The 21,716-nt window shown below is 42.4% G+C and overlaps 1 protein-coding gene across 8 annotated transcripts in view; it reads left to right on the top strand.

Annotated features, from left to right (window-relative positions):
- Positions 1-1,781: 1,781 nt before the first annotated feature.
- The window catches only part of PPFIA2 (PPFI scaffold protein A2), a 230,818-nt gene continuing 210,883 nt past the window's right edge, over positions 1,782-21,716 (top strand). For 2 of the 8 annotated variants that reach the window (XM_077338920.1, XM_077338919.1), the window contains exons 1-2: positions 1,785-2,266; positions 8,919-9,169. In XM_077338920.1, coding sequence (XP_077195035.1) covers positions 8,921-9,169 — 249 coding nt within the window. In that variant the 5' untranslated portion in view covers positions 1,785-2,266; positions 8,919-8,920. Of the gene's footprint in view, positions 2,267-3,302; positions 3,396-8,918; positions 9,170-21,716 lie in introns of those variants that run through there. The other 6 variants (XM_077338924.1, XM_077338917.1, XM_077338923.1 and 3 more) reach the window with 4 other exon arrangements.

The following is a 21,716-nucleotide window of genomic DNA, read 5'->3' as shown; positions in this document are numbered from 1 at the left end:
AGCAGGTTCCATCATTACCAAATACAGAAAATTATTATAACTGCATTAACAGTATCAAAGCATCGACATTTGGGGGGGGGGGGAGGTAGATGTCAACCTGTTTATTGCCAGATGTACTTCTATGCAGTATTTTCTATAGCTGTACCAACTAAAATATTTGCTGCCCTAGAATGAGACAAAACTTCCAAGCAAAATTCCTTGTACTATAAAGATGTTGAAATTACAAGGACCTATTCTCTTTTGTAATTAGTGACCTAAGCCTCAGTTGCTGAGCCATTTACACTTGAGTAACAGGGTGTTAGTGTTGGTTCCAGCTGACGTTAATGGTCCCCCCCCCCCTGCTTGAAAGATGCCCAGAGCAGAGTGTTAACTACATTGGCCCTCCTTGGTGGAAATAATTAGGTTTACTGGTTTCAAACCAATATCATCCAAAGCTGCTTGAGAGATTTGCCATCCTGGGAGCAAGTAATCAGAAGGTGCAGAAAATCACTGCATTGTTAGTTCCAAAACACCCGGCTGGCTCTACAGGAGTGAATATAAGAAGCTGCAATTCCACACACAGATTTTACTTCTGATCTAACACACAGCTAGCAGCCAAAACCCAACCCATATGACTTGGACATAAGTCTCCTTGAAATCAGCGGCTTTTATTTCCCAGTACAGTATCTGGCTATCAAGGACGCCCTGATAGAAGAATTCACTCCAGGCACATTTGCCTCCGGGCCGACGAGAAGGGTGTGACCAAACTAGAGACACGCAGAGCCAAGCGTCCTCTGCGCTCCACTCTGTCATTCCGGATCGGCCGAGGGAAAGCGCTGCCGTTGCTGCTTCTCGGCTTGCTTTCTTCTCCTTGGTGCCTTCCCTCTAATAATAACTCTTGCTCTGCGCGTCCTTTGGGAGGGTGGGGGAGGAAGGCAGAGAATGAACGCCGCGCGAGCTGTGAACACGCAGCAGCAGCAGCATCTGGGGGACTGGGCGCGCGCCTGTGTGTGTGTGCACTCGCTCGCGAGGCGGAGAGCGCTCGACGCGATTACTTCAGCATTTATTTAAGGGCTGGTGGAAACCACTGCAGCGGCTTCCAGGGGAAAGCCCAGCCCCTGCGAGGAGAGCGAGGGATACGGCTGCCGGCGCCGGAGCCTCACGGTCGGCTTGATGTTGAGTCAAGCAGTCCCGCAGCGCTCTCGTCCCGGGGAAGGGCCCCTTATTGTCGTCGTCGTCTTCTTCTTCTTCCTCGCTTAAAAAAAAATACTATAGATCGCACTTAAAAAAAATTAAAAAGCACGATAAATGGACCCGTCATGCCCGACAGATTCGCGTCCTTGTTTTGAGGCTCCCGATCGCTTGCAAACTGATTACGCGCGATCCCCGATTCCGGGCGAACTGTCGGGCGGCGGAATCAGCGTCCGATGCGACCGGCGAGGCGCCGCCAGCGCTTCCGATCAGGAGCCGCTTCGGGAGAGCAGTGAGGCGTGCTGCGGTCACAGGCAGCCTGTCCAAGGGCGAGGAGGGGCAAGGCCGTGGCTGGGCTCGGGCGCCCCGGAGGTCGCTGCAGTGCTTCTTCCCCCGGGCTGTGGTCTCTCTCCCCCGCCCGAGCCGCAACAACTCTAAGTGAGGCAGCGTTCTTAAGCGAGAACTGCGTATTCGCTCATTATGCCCACCGCGGATGATTTCCCCCGATTCGAGACTGTGCTTGGCCGCCCCAAATCCTCGGCTTCTCTCGCTTGCCTGCCGGCTTTTGATCTGTCCAACGGTGCCGAGGGGCTGGACAGGTCCGGCGAGCGAGGCGAGGCTGGGAAGGCACGGGCTCCTCCAGCTGTCACTTCGCGAAGTTTAATTCCAAGGAGCGGCAAATCCCCTCTCCGCGTGCCCTCCCTCCTTAATCCCGGCTTTCCCCCGCCCGGAAAAGGGGCTGCTGGAGCTTTAAGAGGCGCCTCCTCCCCTCCCCTCCTCTTCACAATGGTCTCAACCGAGCTGCGCTCCTCGAAGCAAAAATTGTAACATGCCATTTCCCCCATGGCCGGGTCCCCCTTTCGGCTGCCCGCGACGTGACAGGAGAAAATGCTGAGGGGCTGCCGAGCGGCTCCAGGTGCCGGCCCAGGGGGGCTTCGGGGGGCTTCTCCCACGAGCGGCGGCGGCGGCGGCGGCGGCAGCGCGGCTCCGGAGGCGAGTTGAGCGGCGCCCGGCTGGCTGAGCTCGAGTGTGCGCGAGGGGGAGACTGCGGTGGGCACGGATTCTCTGGAAGCGCCGGCAGGCGGACAGGCATCAGGTACGGGAGCCAGCCACCTGCCTGGCCTCTGGAGGCCGGCGGGCAGAAGCGCCCGGGCCGCCTCCCACGGGGACTGGAGGGCGGCTTCCCCTTCCGCGGAGTGGGATCGGGGCAAGGCAACTTCTCCGAGGGGCTTCGCGGGCGCTGCGGGAGGCGGCCTTGGCAGCCTTAGCTCCTGCCATGCTACCCGCCGCTCCTCATGGGCGCGGGGGGGGGGGGCGAGAGGGAGGAAAGGGGCTCGGCCCTTCGCCTTCGTCTTCTTCTTCTTCTTCCACGAGGTGATCTCATAGCCCCGCGGAAGAGGCGCGGCGGAGAAGGAGTTAACTAAGAGGAGGACGAGGCATGCAGTGCGCGGCAGACAATGGCCAGGATCTTCCCTCGCGGCATTGCTCGCCGTGGGTGAAGTGAGGTGTAGCTGACAGCATCTGCGAGGGAGAGAAGGAGGGGACCTTCACGCCCAGCATCGCTTCGGGGCTGCTGAGGCAGGAGAAGGGCAGGGCCAGCGCTTGCCGCTGATGTCACGGCAGGCAGGCAGGCAGGCGGGCGGGCACGGTGTAAGGGAGGGGGGCAGAGGGAGGGAGAGATTGGCCGAAGGGGACCAAGTAGCGGCTGAGGAAGACTTCGCTGAAGCCAGAAGTCAATGGAAGCCAGAGAGGAGTGGAGGGCCCCCAGGGAAGGGTCCTTAGCTGGAAAAAGGATACTACTCCTGCTGCTAGGAAATAATCATAATAGTAGTCCTAGTAAGCCTTGCTCCTTTGGAAACGGAACATCTTCAAGGTGAACTCTGGCAGAGTGGGAGGAGAGCCTTTTGTCGGGCTTGCAGACTCTAGGGACTGTTCTCTTCACTTCTACAGGAAGGGAAATCACCAGGATCAGCAACATAGCAGGGGGCAAACGCAACTGACCTGTGCAGGAGAATCAATATTTCGCTTCCACCTCCTGGAGGTGTTTGGTATCAGGATATGGAAAGTGGGTGGGGCCGGTGGAAAGGAAGGAGTGACATGGTTTTGCTTTGCAGAGGAAAATGAGCATAGCATAGAGTAAGAAGGCTTAAATCAGGGTGTGTTCCAGCCACTGGAAAACTGTATAATTGTGGACTACAATTTAATGGTGCTCTTTTGGGGATAAGGTGAGAAAGAGCTTTCTGTAATTTGTATCCTTGGAGTAATCTTAAAACGTTCAAGTTTCTTGGTTTCCTTTTCAGTCAATGTATCTGTGATTCTAAATTTTGTCACAGAACTCTGCTACATAGGTTGTGGATACTGATTGTCGATACTGTAGGTAGTGTGGTGAGCTCTGTTGGGTGGGATCAGTTTTATTAAACTATTGATTGATGATTGATTAAGAAGCACTTCTATAGTAATAACAATTCTCTTCCCATGAACCTTCAGTTGTTGTTACTTATTGTTTTTAAATTATGTAAACTGCCCTGAACAGGTATATACCGGGAGGGGCAGTATGGAAATCTAATTATAAATAAATAATATGGGAAATACTGTATAAGTTATGGCCCATGATGCACATGGGCTCTGTATGCAGAAAATCTTTGGTGAAATACTTGGCATTTCCAGTTAAAAAAAAAATACCCTCAAATTGCACATCTGAGCAATCTTGACTTGACGCCTTGCAGAATTGTTGTCAGTCTGGGTAGATGGCAGGGGATTGAAAAGGACCATTATTTGAATCCATTAGAAGTTTGGGAAGGTTTACCTAATTTTTTTATCACAGATCCATAATGGCTTTTCAAACTAGCTGGAAATATCTGACACTTCAAAGAATTTCTTTGAGAACATCAGTTTGAAGTTCACTGATATCAAATTTAATGCTGGGAATATTGCCCTTGTCTAGGAATATCATTGTATCCAGAAAATACAATATGTGATAAGTGCAAAACATAAACTAGAGGTTTGAATGAAAACTCACTTCTGCAATGTTTTAAAGAATTTCAGTTGAGTTCAGCCACAAAAACCAACATTTGTGGACCAGTTCTAGGCCCATATACTTGGAATTTAATTTCATTGATTGTAGAAGGAGCATTCCACTAAAGTGTGCATAGCACTGGTTCTTTGCATTTCCATTAGAGGCAGGTTCTGTCTGCACTAAGCTTTGAAGCACCAAAATGCAAGCTTTGTGACGTCAGAACTCATATTTTGTGAATGGAATGGGAATTCTGTCCATCAAAATTGCTCAGAGTAGAATCAGATGCTTATGAAAACTCCTCCTGAACTCCTATAGATGCCCTACTGCAAATATCACTTAGTAATGAAACTACAGCAAACATCATGTCACATGAAACCTTGTGTCTGCTTCACACTTGAAGGAGAATGAGATGTGAGTGAAGTGGCAGAACCCTGTGGAAATAGAATAGACTTTAGGCTACAGATGACAGACTCCAGCTTTGAATGTTCTTTCATATACATAAAACCCCTCCATGTAAATAGTAAACTGGCTCAACAGAAAGAGAAATGCCACTGTCTTTTAGTTTGCTATGTAGTTTTCTGCTTGTGGGGGAGTTTTTATCATAGTGGAACATTCAAAAATGGGATCTTCTGCCAGCAGGCTTGTGGTCCATTGGTTCATCCCACCACCTCTTATCACTGCCTCTGCATCCCCCTGCATGTGAGAATCAGGCCCATTGCAGTTTGCTAGGAGAAAGTACAGTCCTTTTGTTTGTTTTTCTGTATTAAATGGTAATAGATTTGAGCTAAAATAATTTTGGACTGATCAGTGTAGCACTCTATCACCTCTGTCCATTGTATTTCATAGCTGTTACATGGTAAGGGCATTTAGTAGTGGGTAGTAGGGTTATATTTGATGTAAGTGTTAATCAATTACCTCATCATAATTTGCTAATTAATTCAAGACTCAATGATTAGTAAAATATGTTTGGGTCTCAATACACATATGCTGCTGAAGAAAGGAGGCATGTGGTACATTATGGACAACCATATTTTCCTTTCACATTTATTTGTATAAGTTTAGAACTTAGACTGTTAAACTTATTCATATTAAACACTTCTTTGTACTATTAAGCATATACACATTAAACAGTTATTTCAAGATCATATAAATACAGCAGTATCTGTCTGGAAAAATACCTAATATATTGAATTCTTGTATTTACTCTAAAGTCAGGAATGACTATCTCAAATTACAAGAATGATTTTAAATTACAATTTATAATCCATTGAAGCAGTAGCAAATTCCCATTTGCTTTACTACTAGATTGTGTACAAGATCATACTGCAGCTGAACTCTTGGAGTTCAGGAGTGCGGTTTTTCTGGTTAAAATTTGTATATGCTTTGTTTAAAGGTGACTTTTATAAGTAATCCCACACTTCTAGTTAATTCATAATTCTCCTCCTCTTGTGTTTTTCACTTCCTATGTGAAGAGGAAAAACAAAACAAAAATTCAAGTCAGTTTCATGATGGTTGCATTCTTAATGCCATTTTTACGCACAAAAATTGAGTATAAAGCAGTGTGGAAATGACAATCTGTGTCTATGCAGGTGTTGTTAAAGTTTCAGTTGTGTTTTAGGACTCTGTAGTTCCAATCAGAGGTTTATGCAGATCTGAATCAATAGTCAAAGAACATGAGTAGGAAACAAGTTTGGTTTTGTGGTGTTATACTTCAGATTACTCTGACTATGATCTTGGAAACTCACTCTCTTCCATGAAGCACCTTAGGCTAACCATGCTCAGTCTCACCAATCTCAGTGGATTGTAGAAGAAGAAGAAGAAGAGTTGGTTCTTATATGCCACTTTTCCCTACCTGAAGGAGGCTCAAAGCGGCTTACAATTGCCTTCCCTTTCTTCTCCCCACAACAGACACCCTGTGGGGTGGGTGAGGCTGAGAGAGCGCTGATATCACTGCTTGGTCGGAACAGTTTTATCAGTGCCATGGTGAGCCCAAGGTCACCCAGCTGGCTGCGTGTGGGGGAATACAGAATTGAACCTGGCATGCCAGATTAGAAGTCTGCACTCCTAACCACTACACCAAACTGGCTCTGAGGATAAAATGGAGAAGGGAGAACTATGAGCTCCTTGGAAAACTCTTTTGAGCTATTTTGAAAAAATTGGCTCAAAAAGCACTCAATACACTCAGTGCTTGTAATTTGTCTAGTGCTGCTTTCCCCCTCAAAATATCCTGATCTTCATCTTTGGCTAGGAGTTCATACCAGTGCATGGTTCTACATACTCTATAGTTGTGCAAGTGAGCTTAATGCAGATGCTACTTTGGGAAAGAATTTAAGAAAAGAATATCTGCTATACTAGTTTGACAGTATGAATTGATGTAAGCAATGTACAAGTATTAGTTTTCTGTGTTACAAAGTGTTGGAGAAAAGCCTTAATAGACAAGAGATTACTTGAAAGGCATGTCTATGCTTGGGTGAGAGGCATTCAGACTTTTATGATGAACTTTTATAACATTTTTGCTTGATCTTAAATTCAGCATTTTCCATTTGGTACATGCATACATGTAGCCAGCAGTCATCAGTTGTACCATTGTCAAGTCATAGATACTGGCCTAAATCTTTTTATTTGGGGGGGGGGGGGGGCGAGGGAGAATGACAGGAATGTGCACAAGATCCACAGTTTTCTACATCGCTTCTTTAGATTATAGCTTTAAAATAAGATGGGCATTCTTCCCATTTATGTTACAAAGAGTCCAAGTAGATATCCCCCCAGTGGGTGAATAAAACTTCACACATAAAGACAACCAGATGAATCAGATATTGAAGACACCTTGATACTGCTTTGATTTATTGATCATATCCAGTTTAACATTTAGGGAGTTAGCAAGAGAGAATAACTATCCCATTCACATTAGTAAAAAACTGTGATATGCTGGTTCTGTTCATTTCCATACTCTCCAGTGTTCTGGCAGGCAATGTTCTTAAATGGTATATATTGACCATAATGTTTATTGAGAAATAACTAACAATGTATTATTGCTTTTATATACTAGTTTATGGAATTACCTTCTGTTTCCCAGTAGCAGAAATCTTAGTGAGGTTATAAGTGTGACAATTGTTTTTCTACAAACATAGATTCAGGTGGGTAGCTGTCTTGGTCTGAAGTAGCACAACACAATTCAAGTCCAATGGGACCTTTAGGACCAACTAAGATTTATTCAAGGTTTGAGCTTGGTTTTAAAGATGCCATTGGACTCACACTGCGTTGTACTTTTCCAAAAGCCACCCTTAGGCTCAGCTATAACAATATTTGAATAAATTAGCTATATCTGGTTGAAGGCAGGTATAGGAGAATTCCCTTCAATGAAAGAATTTGCAGGTATTGCCATATAGAACCAGACTCAGTTTGCCATATCATTCTGCGGTGTGAGTTGTATAACAACAAACGTTCTGACTTGGGCTCCCCACTTCTGCCCTTCCCTAATGTCTCAGATGGCAGGGCTCTTGAATTGCTGCTTATCAATGATTGCTCAGAGACCACTGAACGGGCAGCCAAGTTTTCATCTATAGTAATGTCCCATAGGGTAAAGAAGTAAACGTCACTGGCTTCATCTTTTTGTATTTGCCACTCCGTTGCCTGCTGTAACTTCCCTTACAGTTTTTAAGACTTTTATTACAGAACCGATTTGTATATTGTTTATATTGTGAATGCCATTAAAGGTTTTGTATTGTATTGTAATAAATTAGCTTTGTAAAAATGCTTCTGTCTTATAGCCTACTTTGAGAAGCAAATGGTAAAGAATGCAATTAGTAAATAACAATGCTTATTAGAAGAGGTCTTCTATGTGAAGGGCTGACTCTGTCTTAGATGAACTGGCAAGAATAGTAGGCTATGCTTAGATGTCATGTCATGACAAAGCTCTAGGTTTATTTACTGGTTTGCCATTCTTACTTGCCCTTTCCCTTCATGTATGGGAAATGATTCAAAGTCTTCTGCCCTCGGAAGCCTTAAAAGTCAAGTTTCTTAATGTGTCCAAATGCAGGCACTCAGGGAAACTGGAGTTTCCCTCTGTACAAATCAGGAGTCTAAAGTGTGTGACTAAACATCCCAGGCTTTGTTGAAGATTTTTTTTAGTAATGTGGTGTTTATTTCATGGTTTCACAAACCAGGAAACTTTCATTTGCACTCTGCACACAAGGAGAGGGAGGAGGAAGTATGTGAGTCTGGTAGTGGCACCCAAACTGGGTTTGTGTGTCATAAATACACAGGTATTTGTCTTGATGGCTGAATGTGACTATAGCCAGATATAACATGCTTACAATTCTTGCAAGTTAGACCCTGATATAAGGAACTGTTAGGAAAAGCTATCCTTGGCAATTAAAAGTAGCTATGGGTGTCAGTACAAATAAACAGAAGATGAAATACAGGATATAGAGGGGTGGCTGGGTAAAGGTCAGGTAAAAGAAAGTAACTAAAAAAGGAAATCTTGACATGATTGCAAAGGACACTGTCTGTGTCAATCTGCTGATGAGACTTTAAATGTAGACAGACTCAGAAACTATGCAGTGTGGAATTATTTGTTACTTTATATGACTGACAAGCAGTTTTTGGACTAATAGTCAAGATAAAATGTGAAACCGAATTTTAGGGCAATAACAGGGGATCAATTTTGCTGAATTATATACTTATTTTATATGTTATACTTCAGGTTTTCAATTCTTTGTTTCTTTTTAAGAAATGATGTGTGAAGTGATGCCAACGATCAACGAGGACACCCCCATGAGTCAAAGGGGGTCCCAGAGTAGTGGGTCAGACTCGGATTCTCACTTTGAGCAGCTAATGGTGAACATGCTGGATGAAAGGGATCGTCTCCTTGATACACTTCGGGAGACACAGGAAAGTCTGTCTCTTGCACAGCAACGCCTTCAGGATGTCATCTATGACAGAGATTCCCTTCAACGACAGCTCAACTCTGCACTGCCACAGGTATGCTGCAGTTGTATATCTTTGAAACTTCAATGCCTAAAAAGTCCTTACCATTGACAGCGTGATTCTTAATTATCCATACTGCCTCCATACGTAGTCTAAGGAAGAGGATGTTTTTGTATCAGCAAAATCAGATATATAATAGATGGAATCCTATGCCAGTAAGAGATGTATAGAAGAAGAAATTTTAGAGCAGAGGTAGTCAACCTGTGGTCCTCCAGATGTTCATGGACTACAATTCCCATGAGCCCCTGCCAACATTTGGAGGACTACCCCTGTTTTAGAGCATTCAGTTGTCTTAAGCTGCTCCTGCCAAAACTCTCTCTTCTATATACCTGATTAAAGAACAACATTATATTTATTTATCTTGTACCATTATGTTTCCAAAACTATGCATGAGTGCAATTCAGTGATTCTCCTCCATTAAATGATGTATCTTACATTAGAAGAAATCATTCAGTTAGCAGAAATTAAGAATTGCATTCTATGCTATATGTCCTTTTAAACTTAGTAACCATGTTATTAAACCATGTCAGAGTGCTGATACAATAACTGGAAGTAAGATATTTCTCGAGATACCATCAGTGTTCAAATCCTGCCCACTCCCATCTCCTTCTGTTTCAACCCAAACAAGATGTGGTAATATCCTTGAAAAGAGAACACACAATTTCTTGAGCCAAGTTCTGCAGATGAGATATGGTTTAACAATTTTGCATTTTGCACAGCATACTGTGGATGTGTCTTCTTCCATAGAGATTGTTTCTCAGTTTCACATAGTCTAAAACCAGAAGCTATTATCATGCCATGTACAGACTAGACTTTTCCTCCATTTGCCAGTTAATACTTATAGCTGGCCACAAAATAATGCATATTAAATTCATTCATTGTAAATGTGAAGATGCTGCTGCAATGTTTGAAAGCACTCACTGTTTAACAAAGAATGTCAACTGTTTTGGCTCCCTGTTCTGATAAATGAAAGGGTACTTCCTTAGGCGAATGGGAAGGTTGAAAGAGATGAATTTAGAGAACTGTTCAATAAGAGCAGGAAGGTCTTCAGTATCTTGCAACTAAGGTACAATTAGATGGTAAGTAAAGACTGCAGTGGTGGGGAGAACAGTTTAGGCTCTGATATTTAGAGAAATGATAGCAGATATTAGTAATGGTGCTTCTTCCTCAAGTTGGGTTTCTTCCCATGCATGTAAAATTGGCTTCATAGATGTGGCTATTTTTTTCAAATTTCTCAAAATGGTTTACAAAATATTTTTTTAACCGGGGGGGGGGGGGAGGACTATGTGGCTCAATAAATCTTGCAGTTAAAGGAATAATGTATATGTTCCAACTAGAAGTTAAACACAGAAGTTCTTGTCTTCTTCAGAGTCTTTAGTAAATCATCAAGACAAGAAAAGAATAGAGGTCTAATAGACCTTGTGCTCTGTTTGAAATTTTAAGTCATGTACCCTACCCTACCTGCCAACTGATTGGTGATAATGGGTGAAGCATAAGAACAGGGAATCCACCACCTCCAGCAGGGGGCTGGCAAGCCTGATGTATTTACTAATATCCATCAATATATCGAATTCTCAACACAGATCCAGAATGAAGGTCAAAATATCTGCATAATAGGGTTATGTACAGGTGTGGAATGGTTGCCAGACCTGGGGATTCCCCAGGTTTGCAAAGACAAAACAATCAAAATAAAATAAAAAGTTAAAGTACTACTGAACTAGAGTACTACTGCCTGAGTTCTTGGGAAATGTTTTGATATTGCAGTCAGCACTGTGGGATTGCTTAGCAACTTAAGCCTGGGTCTAGGCAACTCTTTCAGAATAGAAGGCTGAGCAAAAGCAGCAACACTAGCTTGGAAAGGAAGACAAAGCAATGAGTGTGTATGATGGGGGCAAAGTAGACAAATGATTGGAAAGACAGAGAAAGAAGAAAATTAGGGGGGTTGTGGCTCTATGAGTCTTGCAGATTTTCAGCTTGCAAAATATATAAATACAAAAATGCAGCGAATAGAACAACAGATTCCAAATAAAACTGACCATTGTAGCAGATCTCTAAATATCTTCTTTTTTTTTAAACTAAGATTTAACTTTTTAAAATTCAAAAACTTGATAGATAACAAACCATAAACTGTACATAAACTGTACAATTAGAAAGGCCCTTGACAAACCTTGAGCCATCTTGGTGTAGTGGTAGGAGTGCAGACTTCTAATCCGGCGAGTCAGATTTGACTCCCCACTCCTCCTCCACGTGCAGCCAGCTGGGTGATCTTGGGCTTCCCAGAGCACTGATAAAGCTGTTCTGACCAAGCAGTAATATCAAGGCTCTCACCTACCTCACAGGGTGTCTGTTGTGGGAAGAGGAAAGGAAGGCAATTGGGAGCCACTTTGAGACTCCTTCTGGTAGAGAAAAGTGGCAAGGGCTGGGTGAGGAAAGGTGGCTAACTGTCGAGAGGGCTTCAGCGATGGCAGGCGGCTCCAGCGCGGCGTCTTCTGGGCGGCGGCCATCTTCTTGTTGCGGCGGTGTGTCCTTCGGTGGCGGGGGCTCCATCTTGCTGCGGCTTGACGCGGTGAGAGGCGCTTTGCACCTCTCGCCGCATCAAGCCGCCGGGCAGGGAGTCCCCGGCAGCCGCGCTCCGTGCGACTGCCAGGGGCTCCCTTGAGCGGCGGTGGGTGGCTCCAGCACAGCGTCTTCTGGCCGGTGGCCATCTTCTTGTTGCGGCGGTATGTCCTTCGGCGGCGGGGGCTCCGTCTTGCTGCGGCTTGACGCGGCGAGAGGCGCTTAACGCCTCTCGCCGTGTCAAGCCGCCGGGCAGGGAGCCCCCGGCAGCCGCGCTCCGCGCGACTGCCAGGGGCTCCCTGGCCGGCGGCCTGATGCGTCGCAGGTGCTTCGTGCCTCCGTTGCATCAGGCCGCTGGCAAGGAAGCAACTGTGAGCTTCGCGCGGCTCGCAGTTGCTTCCTTGTCAGTAGGGTGGGAATCGGCTGGGCCAATCGGCAGGCGCAAAGCGCCTGCCGATTGGCCAGGTCAATGGTCTGTCCAGAGGAAGGGACCAATCGGCACCCTTCCTCATCCCAGACAGAGCCCGCCCTAACTCCTCCCACACAGCCTTTACGGCTTTATTTAGTCCGCGGTGCCCGCAGTGCCGCGGGCTGTGTTAAGATGTACAAGGGTACCTTCTTCATTAATTGGCACTGAGAACAGGGCAGTCTTGGCTCAGAAGAAATATTTCTCTCATCTCTAAAAACAGAATGATGGGATTTAAAAAAAATGATAGTGAAAAGTAAGTCAGATAGTTAGACCATAGCTAAAATTGGTGACTAGTTCATCTGCGGTTCCTAATTCCAAGATATGTTTTCACAGTCAGAGTAGTTCAGCAGTGGAATTGGCTGCCTAAGGAGGTGGTGAACTCCCCCTCACTGGCAGTCTTCAAGCAAAGGTTGGATACACACTTTTCTTGGATGTTTTAGGATGCTTTGGGCTGATCCTGCATTGAGCAGGGGGTTGGACTACATGGCCTGTATGGCCCCTTCCAACTCTATGATTCTATGATTTTATGAATGTTAGCCTTAATCTCAGATATAGAAGAAATGCATTTTGCACATGCAGTGTCACTGTAAATTCCAGCAAAAGTGAAGAGAACAGTATTTACTAGACAGGAAAACTCTATTTCTTTTTCAAATGCAAACTTGTGAGGGAATTGTGAGAGGGTAAGAATAAAATAGGAAGGGAGGAAAATGTAATGACCTTGCCATATTGAACAAGTACATGCAGTGTGGTCGATATTAAGCTTTAATTGGGTTGTGTTAAGGAAATTCACAATAGTCTTTCATTTTCTTGACTGGTGTTGAACAATAAGGATAGTGCTGATTCAGGGAAGGGGATGTAGTGTGGTAAGAAAATGTTTTTAGATAACATGAAATGTTATATCCAAAGGTATGCTGTTCTCTTCTCTTGTGTACTTGCCACTCCAATTGCATCAATTTTACAAAATGGACGTATCTCATAATATTAAACAATGAATCTGGGTGCCTTTGTAACAAACAGAACAGCTCTTTCAGAGGACATGTTCTCTGTTGTTGTTGTTTTAAAGAATGTCACAGTTCCTTTAACAATCATTTCAGAGATTATTCCACTGTTATAATTTCTGCTTACATCTTAAAAACAGCTATTTGCCTTGTATGATGGACAGGTCCGGAAGGTATTCTCAACAGCTATGGATCTTATTGTCTGGTCCCGTTTCATATTCAAGTGAGGTATGGGACAGCGTTCTCATGGTTGAAGACTAATCGGCAAATTGACGGAGATCTAGGGATGGATGCCTAAAGGAGCTCTATTCTCCCAATGCTGGCATTTGCCACATGCTGCTAAAGTTGAGGGAGCTGAGTTGCTTGTGCTTGGAGCAGAGAATAAGTATTGGGGAAGTGCATCTGGTCTGGGAGTATGTCATGGGCAAGTCAGAAACAAAGTGGGTATGTGTCTCTGAAATCTTTGAGCTCGTATCTGAATATTGCCAAATGACAAAGGCTGGAAGCTAGGCTTGCAAGAACATGTTTGTGTTAATGATAAGTTGATGCAGTATCCACTTGTGCGCTTCTGCCTGCCCACCCATCCTGTGTAGTACATTTGTGAGAAAAGGGAAGGAGCTGACTGAGCAGGGTGAGGAATGGATAGGGTGTACTTTTCTATTATATGAGTACATTTAAATTTATGCCTGCAGTCTTTGAGTAGTGACCACCTCTGTTAATCTTACCGAAGCTTTCCCCATTCAATTCTATAGGCCATGTCTTTATCATTTCTGCACAGGGATGCTAAATCAAAGTCCTAGACTGGGGTAAGATTTGTGGATTTAATTGTTGTAAGATTTTATATTATTTTATATAATTATATTATTTTATATATATGTTGTAAACCACTGCAAGCCAGTTCACTGGGAGCAGTGGTCTAGAAATCAAATTATAAATAAATAAATGTCACCTACTTTTTTACTTCTACTGTTATTGCAGTTGTGGTCACTTCTGTATAGTAATAACATTGCCAAGCAGTTGATGACTTGTGTGTTTAGGGGGGTAATCATCACAAGGTTCAATCCTATCTCTGGAAACAAAATAGAAAAATTGCTGTTGGCTTCTTAGATATTTTGCTCAGGCTTCTATGGGATGGTGAAACATTTTTGGTTGGAGTATTACTGTGCCAGTCTGAAGTTGGCAGGTAGCTAGAGTACAAAAGCTGATGCTGCTGTGCCTTTGGATCAACTTTTTTTTTTTAATGGAGGCTACCATATCTACTTCTTTCTAAGGTGCAACTGGATCCCTGCTTCACCCAGCAGCATTTAATCTAATCAAATATACCTAAAATTCTAGGCAGAATGCCTGATTTGTAACCATTGTGCTGTTTTTATTAAATGAATACCATATGCTACCATTTCTTTTTCAAAAGCTGTGCCAGAAATTTGTAAGTTTAATAATATGAGTTGCCATCTAGAACACACAGTAGAATAAAAATGGACACAAATATCTGACAGAAACAGCTCATGGCAAGATGGCTAGCAGCAGGAACTCTGTGTTCCAAGCTTCACTTCTTAATTCTGCTTCATAAACATCCCTATCAGTTACTTTAACTTGAACCAGACATGTTAATGGGCACACAAACTATTTGATGGCTCATTATCTCTAAGCTTGTAAAAACGCATGACCTAAACTGAAATAAAAATAAATCCCAACTGGTCAACAGCATGGTGTTTGCTGCCTTTCAAATAATTTGCCTTTGAGGATGTAGCAGAAATGGAGGGGAAGAAGGGGTCTGAAGCAGAAGGAAATGCAGTGTTAATTCCAATTAAATGAAGAGCGAAAGAAAGGAAACAGTCTGCTGAAGATTGAAGGCTCCATCGTTTGATTTACGCAAACCCCCAAAGCCTCACATTATTCGTTAGGAAACACAGTCTTTACTCTAAACAGCATCTGTTTGAAAGTCTAAAGCATTTTGAGGTTAATTTACTTCTGGAAGCAATGAGGATTTTAATATTTACTACTTTTACAGCCTGATCCACAATAAAATCAAGTCACAGCAACTGAGGCACTAGTTCACAGACTGACCCTGCAAAGACAGCCTTGAAGCTGAAGTGTCAGTACATAGTTACAGATTTGAGTGAGGTTTGTCAGCATTTTTTCATGAGTAAAGAATTATTTTTACTGCAAGCAAAGTTTGTATACCATTCAGAAACAGGAGGATATACTTATTTCTAAATAAATTGATAGGTACCTGTATCTATTTGCATCCCGACAATTTGGAAGAGACTGTGTGCACACACACAGTGATGCATACATGGCTCAAGAGATGAGGGCCTGATCTTAACCCCTTCCTCCCAATTCATTGCTATGATTTTGAAGGTCTGAATGTGGGTTGTGTGTAGATGACATTTCATGTGTTGAAATAAGCTTTAGTATTAAAATGATCACCAAGAACATGATGGCCAATAGTTTATCTTGTAGTGCAGTAGATGAACACTTGGGTTAACACACATGCGGTCTACCATTTCTGGTCCTGTGATGCCTGCTTATTTGTTTAACAAAGCTGTTCCCAGCATTATTTTGTTCATTATCTCCCTTTTTCTTGACTCCATTCATTTGAACAGGATTTCTGAAGAAAACAAATCATACTATTAATGAGCAAGTAGATTGAAAAGTGTAGTCACTTGGGATAATGCCATGAATTTTCAATGTGCTAATTGGCAGTTTTCAAACTGAATTCAGCAAGTTTGCTTAAAAAGAGGTAAAGTTTAAGAAATGATCATCCTTGTACATCAGTAGAAATGCATTATTATTTTTATAATAATAAAGAGGGACATATATTCTTTAGAGAAAATGTGTTGAAAGCCTTTCTTTGGTGTGATTACAAGCAGGGAACCAGCAAAAACTAGCATATTTGTATTTATTCCCTTGCTGGTCCCTGCAGCCTTCACTGTGAAAATCCTACCACCCTTCCCCATTACAGCCTGAGTTCAGGGCAGAAAGCATGCTGGGCATTCTTGTGGCTTCAAGTTCACACTCTGACCAGCTGGCCAGCAGGGGAAGTGTGCTCTGTATGCTTTGTGCTGTAAACCTTCTCTGCTAGGAGGCACCTAGCTCAATTTCTACTCAAGCCCAGAACTTTTTTACTCCGTGATACTACCACTGATCAGGTGATTGGGGGGGGGGCAAAGAAAGGACAACATTTACTGAAAAGCATTTTTCTCCAAGCCATCGCTGGCAAGATTACTGTTGAGACTATTTTTATTTATGCATTTACTTCATTTGTAACTTTTACCCCAAGGGGATCCCTAAGTAGATTGCAGAACTCTTTTACTCTCTGTTTCATCCTCAGAACAATTCTTTGAGGTAGGTTATGCTGAGAATGTGTGATTGGTCCAAGGTCACCCATCACGCTTCCGTGGTAGAGTGAGATTCAAACCTAGGTCTCCTAAATCTTAGTTTGACACTATAATCAATCTTGTTTTTGTGACATTTATGAGAACTCATTCCATGTGCTTTGGAGCTGTGGTAACTGCATTTGCACAGATGTTGCTTTAGCAGTCAGGGTTTCTTTTTAACCAGTGTAGTAAATTGATATAGTGGCTACTGTGGGACTAGGATCTGTGAAATCCAGGTTTGAATCCCCACTCTGCCATGAGAACTCACTCTCTGGCCTACAGTTGCCAGGTCCCTCTGATCAGCTGACAGGGAGGGGGAGTAAACTTCCTGGTAGTGGGGAGGAGCGACAGAAATAAACATAACATGCCTATGTGACCCAGAAGTGATATAGGCATGCTGAGGGCCAATGCTCTGGTTTATAATTCTACCATAGAGTTTTGCCCAGAAACCAGAGCATCATCTCTCAGCATCTCTGGCATCCCTGCATCACTTCTGGGCCACAAATGCATGTCATGTTATTTCTAGAATCCCTGTTTTTTTGGGGGGTGGGGGGATAATCCCCCTAGACCCACAGCTGACTGGCAGCAGAGAGGTGAGACCTGAAAGTGGGAGGACCACGTCCTTACCAAGGGGGTGTCTGGCATCTCTATTATGACCCTAGATCAATAATTTTTGTTCAGCCTAAAGTACCTGACAAAATTGTTCTGAAAATAAAGGCGAATGAGAATGACATAATCTGCTACTGAGTCCCTGCTAAGGAAAAGGGTGGAATGTAAATGAAATAACTAAATTGTTTACCACTATCCCATTTTTAAAACACTTTTAGATTTTCCCGCAAACCCAAATATTTCCCTTTTGTCCACGGGGAAATTCTGCCTCTGGTTTCTGCTTTATTTATTTGATCTGATGATTTTTGTAGAGCACCTCTCTCGGGCAACAGGCTCGGGGCAATTAATTGCATGTAGAAACCCATACCTACATAGATAGTTAAAACCTAATTTCTTATTTAACATGCATAATAAGCTCTGGCCATCCCTTTTAGTAAAACTTCTAGGCTGAGTTTAGGGTCCAAGTGCCCATATTCCAGAGATGGAGGGAGGTGGATAGGAAAGGAGGGAGGCCTGTTTCAATGTTACTATGTCCCTGTGTTGGCCTCAACCGTAGACCTGGCTTTCTCAGATTTTTACAGCCTCCCTGCCTCTTCTTCCCACTGCCCTCTCCTCCCATTTTTCCCTTCCTTATCCCTGTTAGACCTAACACAAGTCCCCATCTCCTTCTTTCCCTCCTCCTTTCTTGGGACCCTCACCTCCTAGCCACGGGGAAGAAAAGAAGGCGGAAGTTGAAGGGCACCAACCAGCAGCCTGCTACAGGCTCTCAGTAGTCACCTCTGGCTACCACCTCCCCCCATCTAGCAGTGCCCATTTATTTTTGAGGCTGCTTTGTGCCATACTCCCTGCCAGCCCAGACATTGCCACTGCTGTTTACCTCACTATCCCAGCCTGCTCTCACTTTCCCTGCCATGTTCGTCACCCTGCCATCTTCTCCCCCTTCCCTGATGTCTCTATGGCTACTCTAGTCTGCCTTCCTGCCCACTCCCCTGCAATCTCCTTTCTTCATTCTTGCACTGTTTGGTCTGTTTCTTCCTGCTTGCCCTTGGAACCACCAGCTCTTCTTTCCCCCAGTCACCACTGCTAACATCCAGCTGGTTTTTCTAGCCCACAATGATGGGGTTGCTAGGCAACTCTCAAAATGGTAGTTTAAGTTGCATTTATGAAGCCGCATACATTATGGCTTTGGTTCGTGACTTCTTAAGTATCCATGGTTTTTATTGTAAAGTTTTTGTATTTTTCTGCATATATTTGGGGGGGGGGGGTTGCTATCCATGCAGTGGTCAGATTCAGAGTTAGAAATTGTTTATTAAATTAAGAGTATTTAATAATATAGGCTAAAATTTAATCAAGTAAAATTACTGGGAACTGCAATTAATTCCAGTTTGGATAGGAAATAGTAACTAGAATCTTGAACCATGCTAATAGAAAGCCCAGTGTTTGAGGAACTGGCAATAATATTAAAAGGAGACTGAAGGCATGTAGTTAATTAACTATTTAATTAGATTTCTATTCCACCCTTTCCCAAAGGCTCAGGGCAGATTACAACAATAAAATAACATCATATAAAATGCATGAAATATAATAAAATATGACACTGGCCATTCATGAATTATGTATAGAATACAGAGAAGTGGATGGGTAGATGAGTTCCGACAGAACAAAATGAGAAGAAAGGCTCCCTAAACAAGACTGACTTGCAAGACTTGTGGAGATTCAGAGGGTTGAGCAGGGCTCAAATGTCATCCGGCGAGTTAATTGCACCATGATGAGACAAAAGGAGGAGAAGGTCCTTGTCCTGATGGTAGCCAAGTGTACCAGTACCACCAACAAGTTGCACATGAATGAGTGTAGTGAATGAAGGTAAATATTGGTAATGCTATACATCTTGGTTAAAAACCAACTAACAACATATTCTTTTCTGCTGATGTTTTCAGATTCTGTTACCATATGATGTAGATTTAGCTGATTAAGCTAAAATATCATAAGCGTTACTTATTTACAGGTTAAGTTAAATATATTATTGGATTTAAATTAAGCAGAAGTTGTGGATCCCAAGAAAATGTCCATATTTATTTTAATATAGAACATATTTATATATTTAAGTTATGCCCACTTCAATAATCACTCTGTAATCTAAGTGGGTAAGCCGTGTTGGTCTGAAGCAGCAGAACAAATTTAGAGTCCAGAGGTACCTTTAAGACCAATAAAAATGGGTAACCTATATGTGGATTATACGGAGTGTCAAAATGAGAGAGTAGAATGTGTCTGCTCTGTGTTGATGAGGAAAACTGATGGTGTGTAGAAAAGTTTCACATTAATGATAAAAATGAAAAGTGCTTAATATTTGTGAATATAAATATTGGCAGTTGAATGGTATGAATAAGCAAAAACAGCGGAATACAGAATTGCAATGTGAATCAAGATAAGTAGCTTTGCAAGGGGTGATATGCTAATATGTCATTCTTATGTTTCCAATTTGCAAAGGCAGCACAAAATTCTACAAAGTTTGGTTTGGTGTTCAGGATGACCAGAAGAAAGGAGAGATCACCTGGGAAGGGTTTGACAAAGGATGGGGGCAAAATCCATGGGTTTAATGGCTCACAGCCATTTAAATTTAAGAGCTGATGGTAAGACCAGCCCCACTGTTAGGTTTAAATGGCTACAAACTATTTAAACCTAACATTTTAGCTATGGATCCTACACTGCTCAACTGCTAGGATTAAATAGTCCAGAACATCTGAAACAAGCCAGAAAAAAAAGGCTGATAAATCTTCAGGGAAGGCACCTTCCAAGTACATCAATTCAGGGGCTCCAAACCACCCCAAGTTTGTGTTGAATTTTGGCTCATGAGCTGGTTCATGTCCATCCCTAATTAGTGCTGAAAGAAGCAGGTGGACGATTCCAGAAATACAACAAAAGAAAGAAAGAATCTGTCCAGTGGCTTAATTAAAGATCAAAAGTTTAAGAGTCTCTGTTATCTCTTTTATTTATACTTGGACTCTGCCAGAATGGTCTCTAGATTGTTTTCCATTTTCAGTGCTTTCGGCAGTGGCAAAATGAGTCCTGAATAACAAAATATCCTTATTAGTATAACATATAACAAATAATAATTGGAAATGTACATTGTTGTTATTAATGAATTCAATATATTCACTGAGAATGCTGTCTGTAACATAAAAGTAACTGTTAGAACTAGTGCTACTGGAGAAAAAAAAGAAACCCACACAGCTACCTAGAATTTTGAATTGCAGTCTAGAACTTCCCACATATGTAGAGTTTCTGTTGCTACTTGTGGCAGATAGAAGTACATAATCACAGAAGGTAAAGAGAATGCCTTCTGTATTACAGTTGCTGTAAGGAAGTCAGCCTTACTGGTTTAATGGCTTCTCTTCAACTCCCATGTAATGTATTTTGATTCATGTGTCCTGCATGTGCTTTAGCTTTCCATAGGTGAGTAAAAATAAATAAAATGGCATGCTGAATCAAAATTAAAGTACTGGACTGTGATTATCTGAAATTTTGTTTAAAGATTTTTTCAAGTTTATAGCTAAATTTGATCTAGCATTGTTAAGAGAAATTATTTTAATTCCTTGATCTAGCATTGTTAAATGTTAATTCCTCTTTATGCAGTTTCTCCCTGAAATCAAACAATCCATTTATTTCCTTTTTTAAAGGAATTTGGAGTCTGTTTTTAATCAACTCTGTTTAATGTGATACATGGGTGACTTTTGTTGCTTCAGGAGATGAGAATACTTCAAACCCTCACTTCTTTTTAATTCAGCTATGAAGATCCAGATATGAAAATGGGGAGTTTTCCATTTCCATCAATGGGAAATAAGAATAAAATCAAATTATGAAAAGGAAACTATAAAAACAGAAACTATAATGAAACAAAAGCATATTGAATAATCCAATAATGGAAGTCCCCCTTTTAGAATTATTAACAAAAACTAAAGAAGCTCCTATGTACAATTCTAGTATGTTTTTCCTTTGAGAAAGAGATTGCATATATTTAGAACTGGGAACACAGTTGCACCCCATTTGCAGTCCTATTAAAAGTGATGGGATTTGCCTCCAAGTAAACATCATAGAATTAAACTGCAAGTGTTGGTTCTGAGTCTAGGTCAACCAATGAAACAGTAATACTTTGTCACAAAAACAATTTTTTTCCTTAGCTGGTGCATCCAATGTCCTATGGTAATAGGTGGGCACCCAACCATGATTATAATGCTCACTTCTGCCTGGGTGCACAGTAGTTTGTATGTGTCTGTACTCTTTGTATGTGTCTGTACTTTTGGCCAACAAATTAACTGAAGTGCCATTTTATAGATTAGTTGAAAATAAAAGTATATATCCTACATAAAACAGCCGTCACTTGATGTGATTAAATCATGGGAGTTCAATAAAATTCAGTCTTGGGTTCAAGAGAAGGATGTAGTGTGCAATATGATTTGGTACAAAAATCAAAATTTTCTGTATGGGATCCTAGGCTTAAACATAATAGATGCTTTTCCCTGTTATCTTGA

This window comes from Paroedura picta, chromosome 5 (genome assembly GCF_049243985.1).
Source record: "Paroedura picta isolate Pp20150507F chromosome 5, Ppicta_v3.0, whole genome shotgun sequence".
Lineage (NCBI taxonomy): Eukaryota > Metazoa > Chordata > Lepidosauria > Squamata > Gekkonidae > Paroedura > Paroedura picta.
Note: the sequence above shows the minus strand (reverse complement) of the source record. Positions and strands in the feature narration are given on the sequence as shown.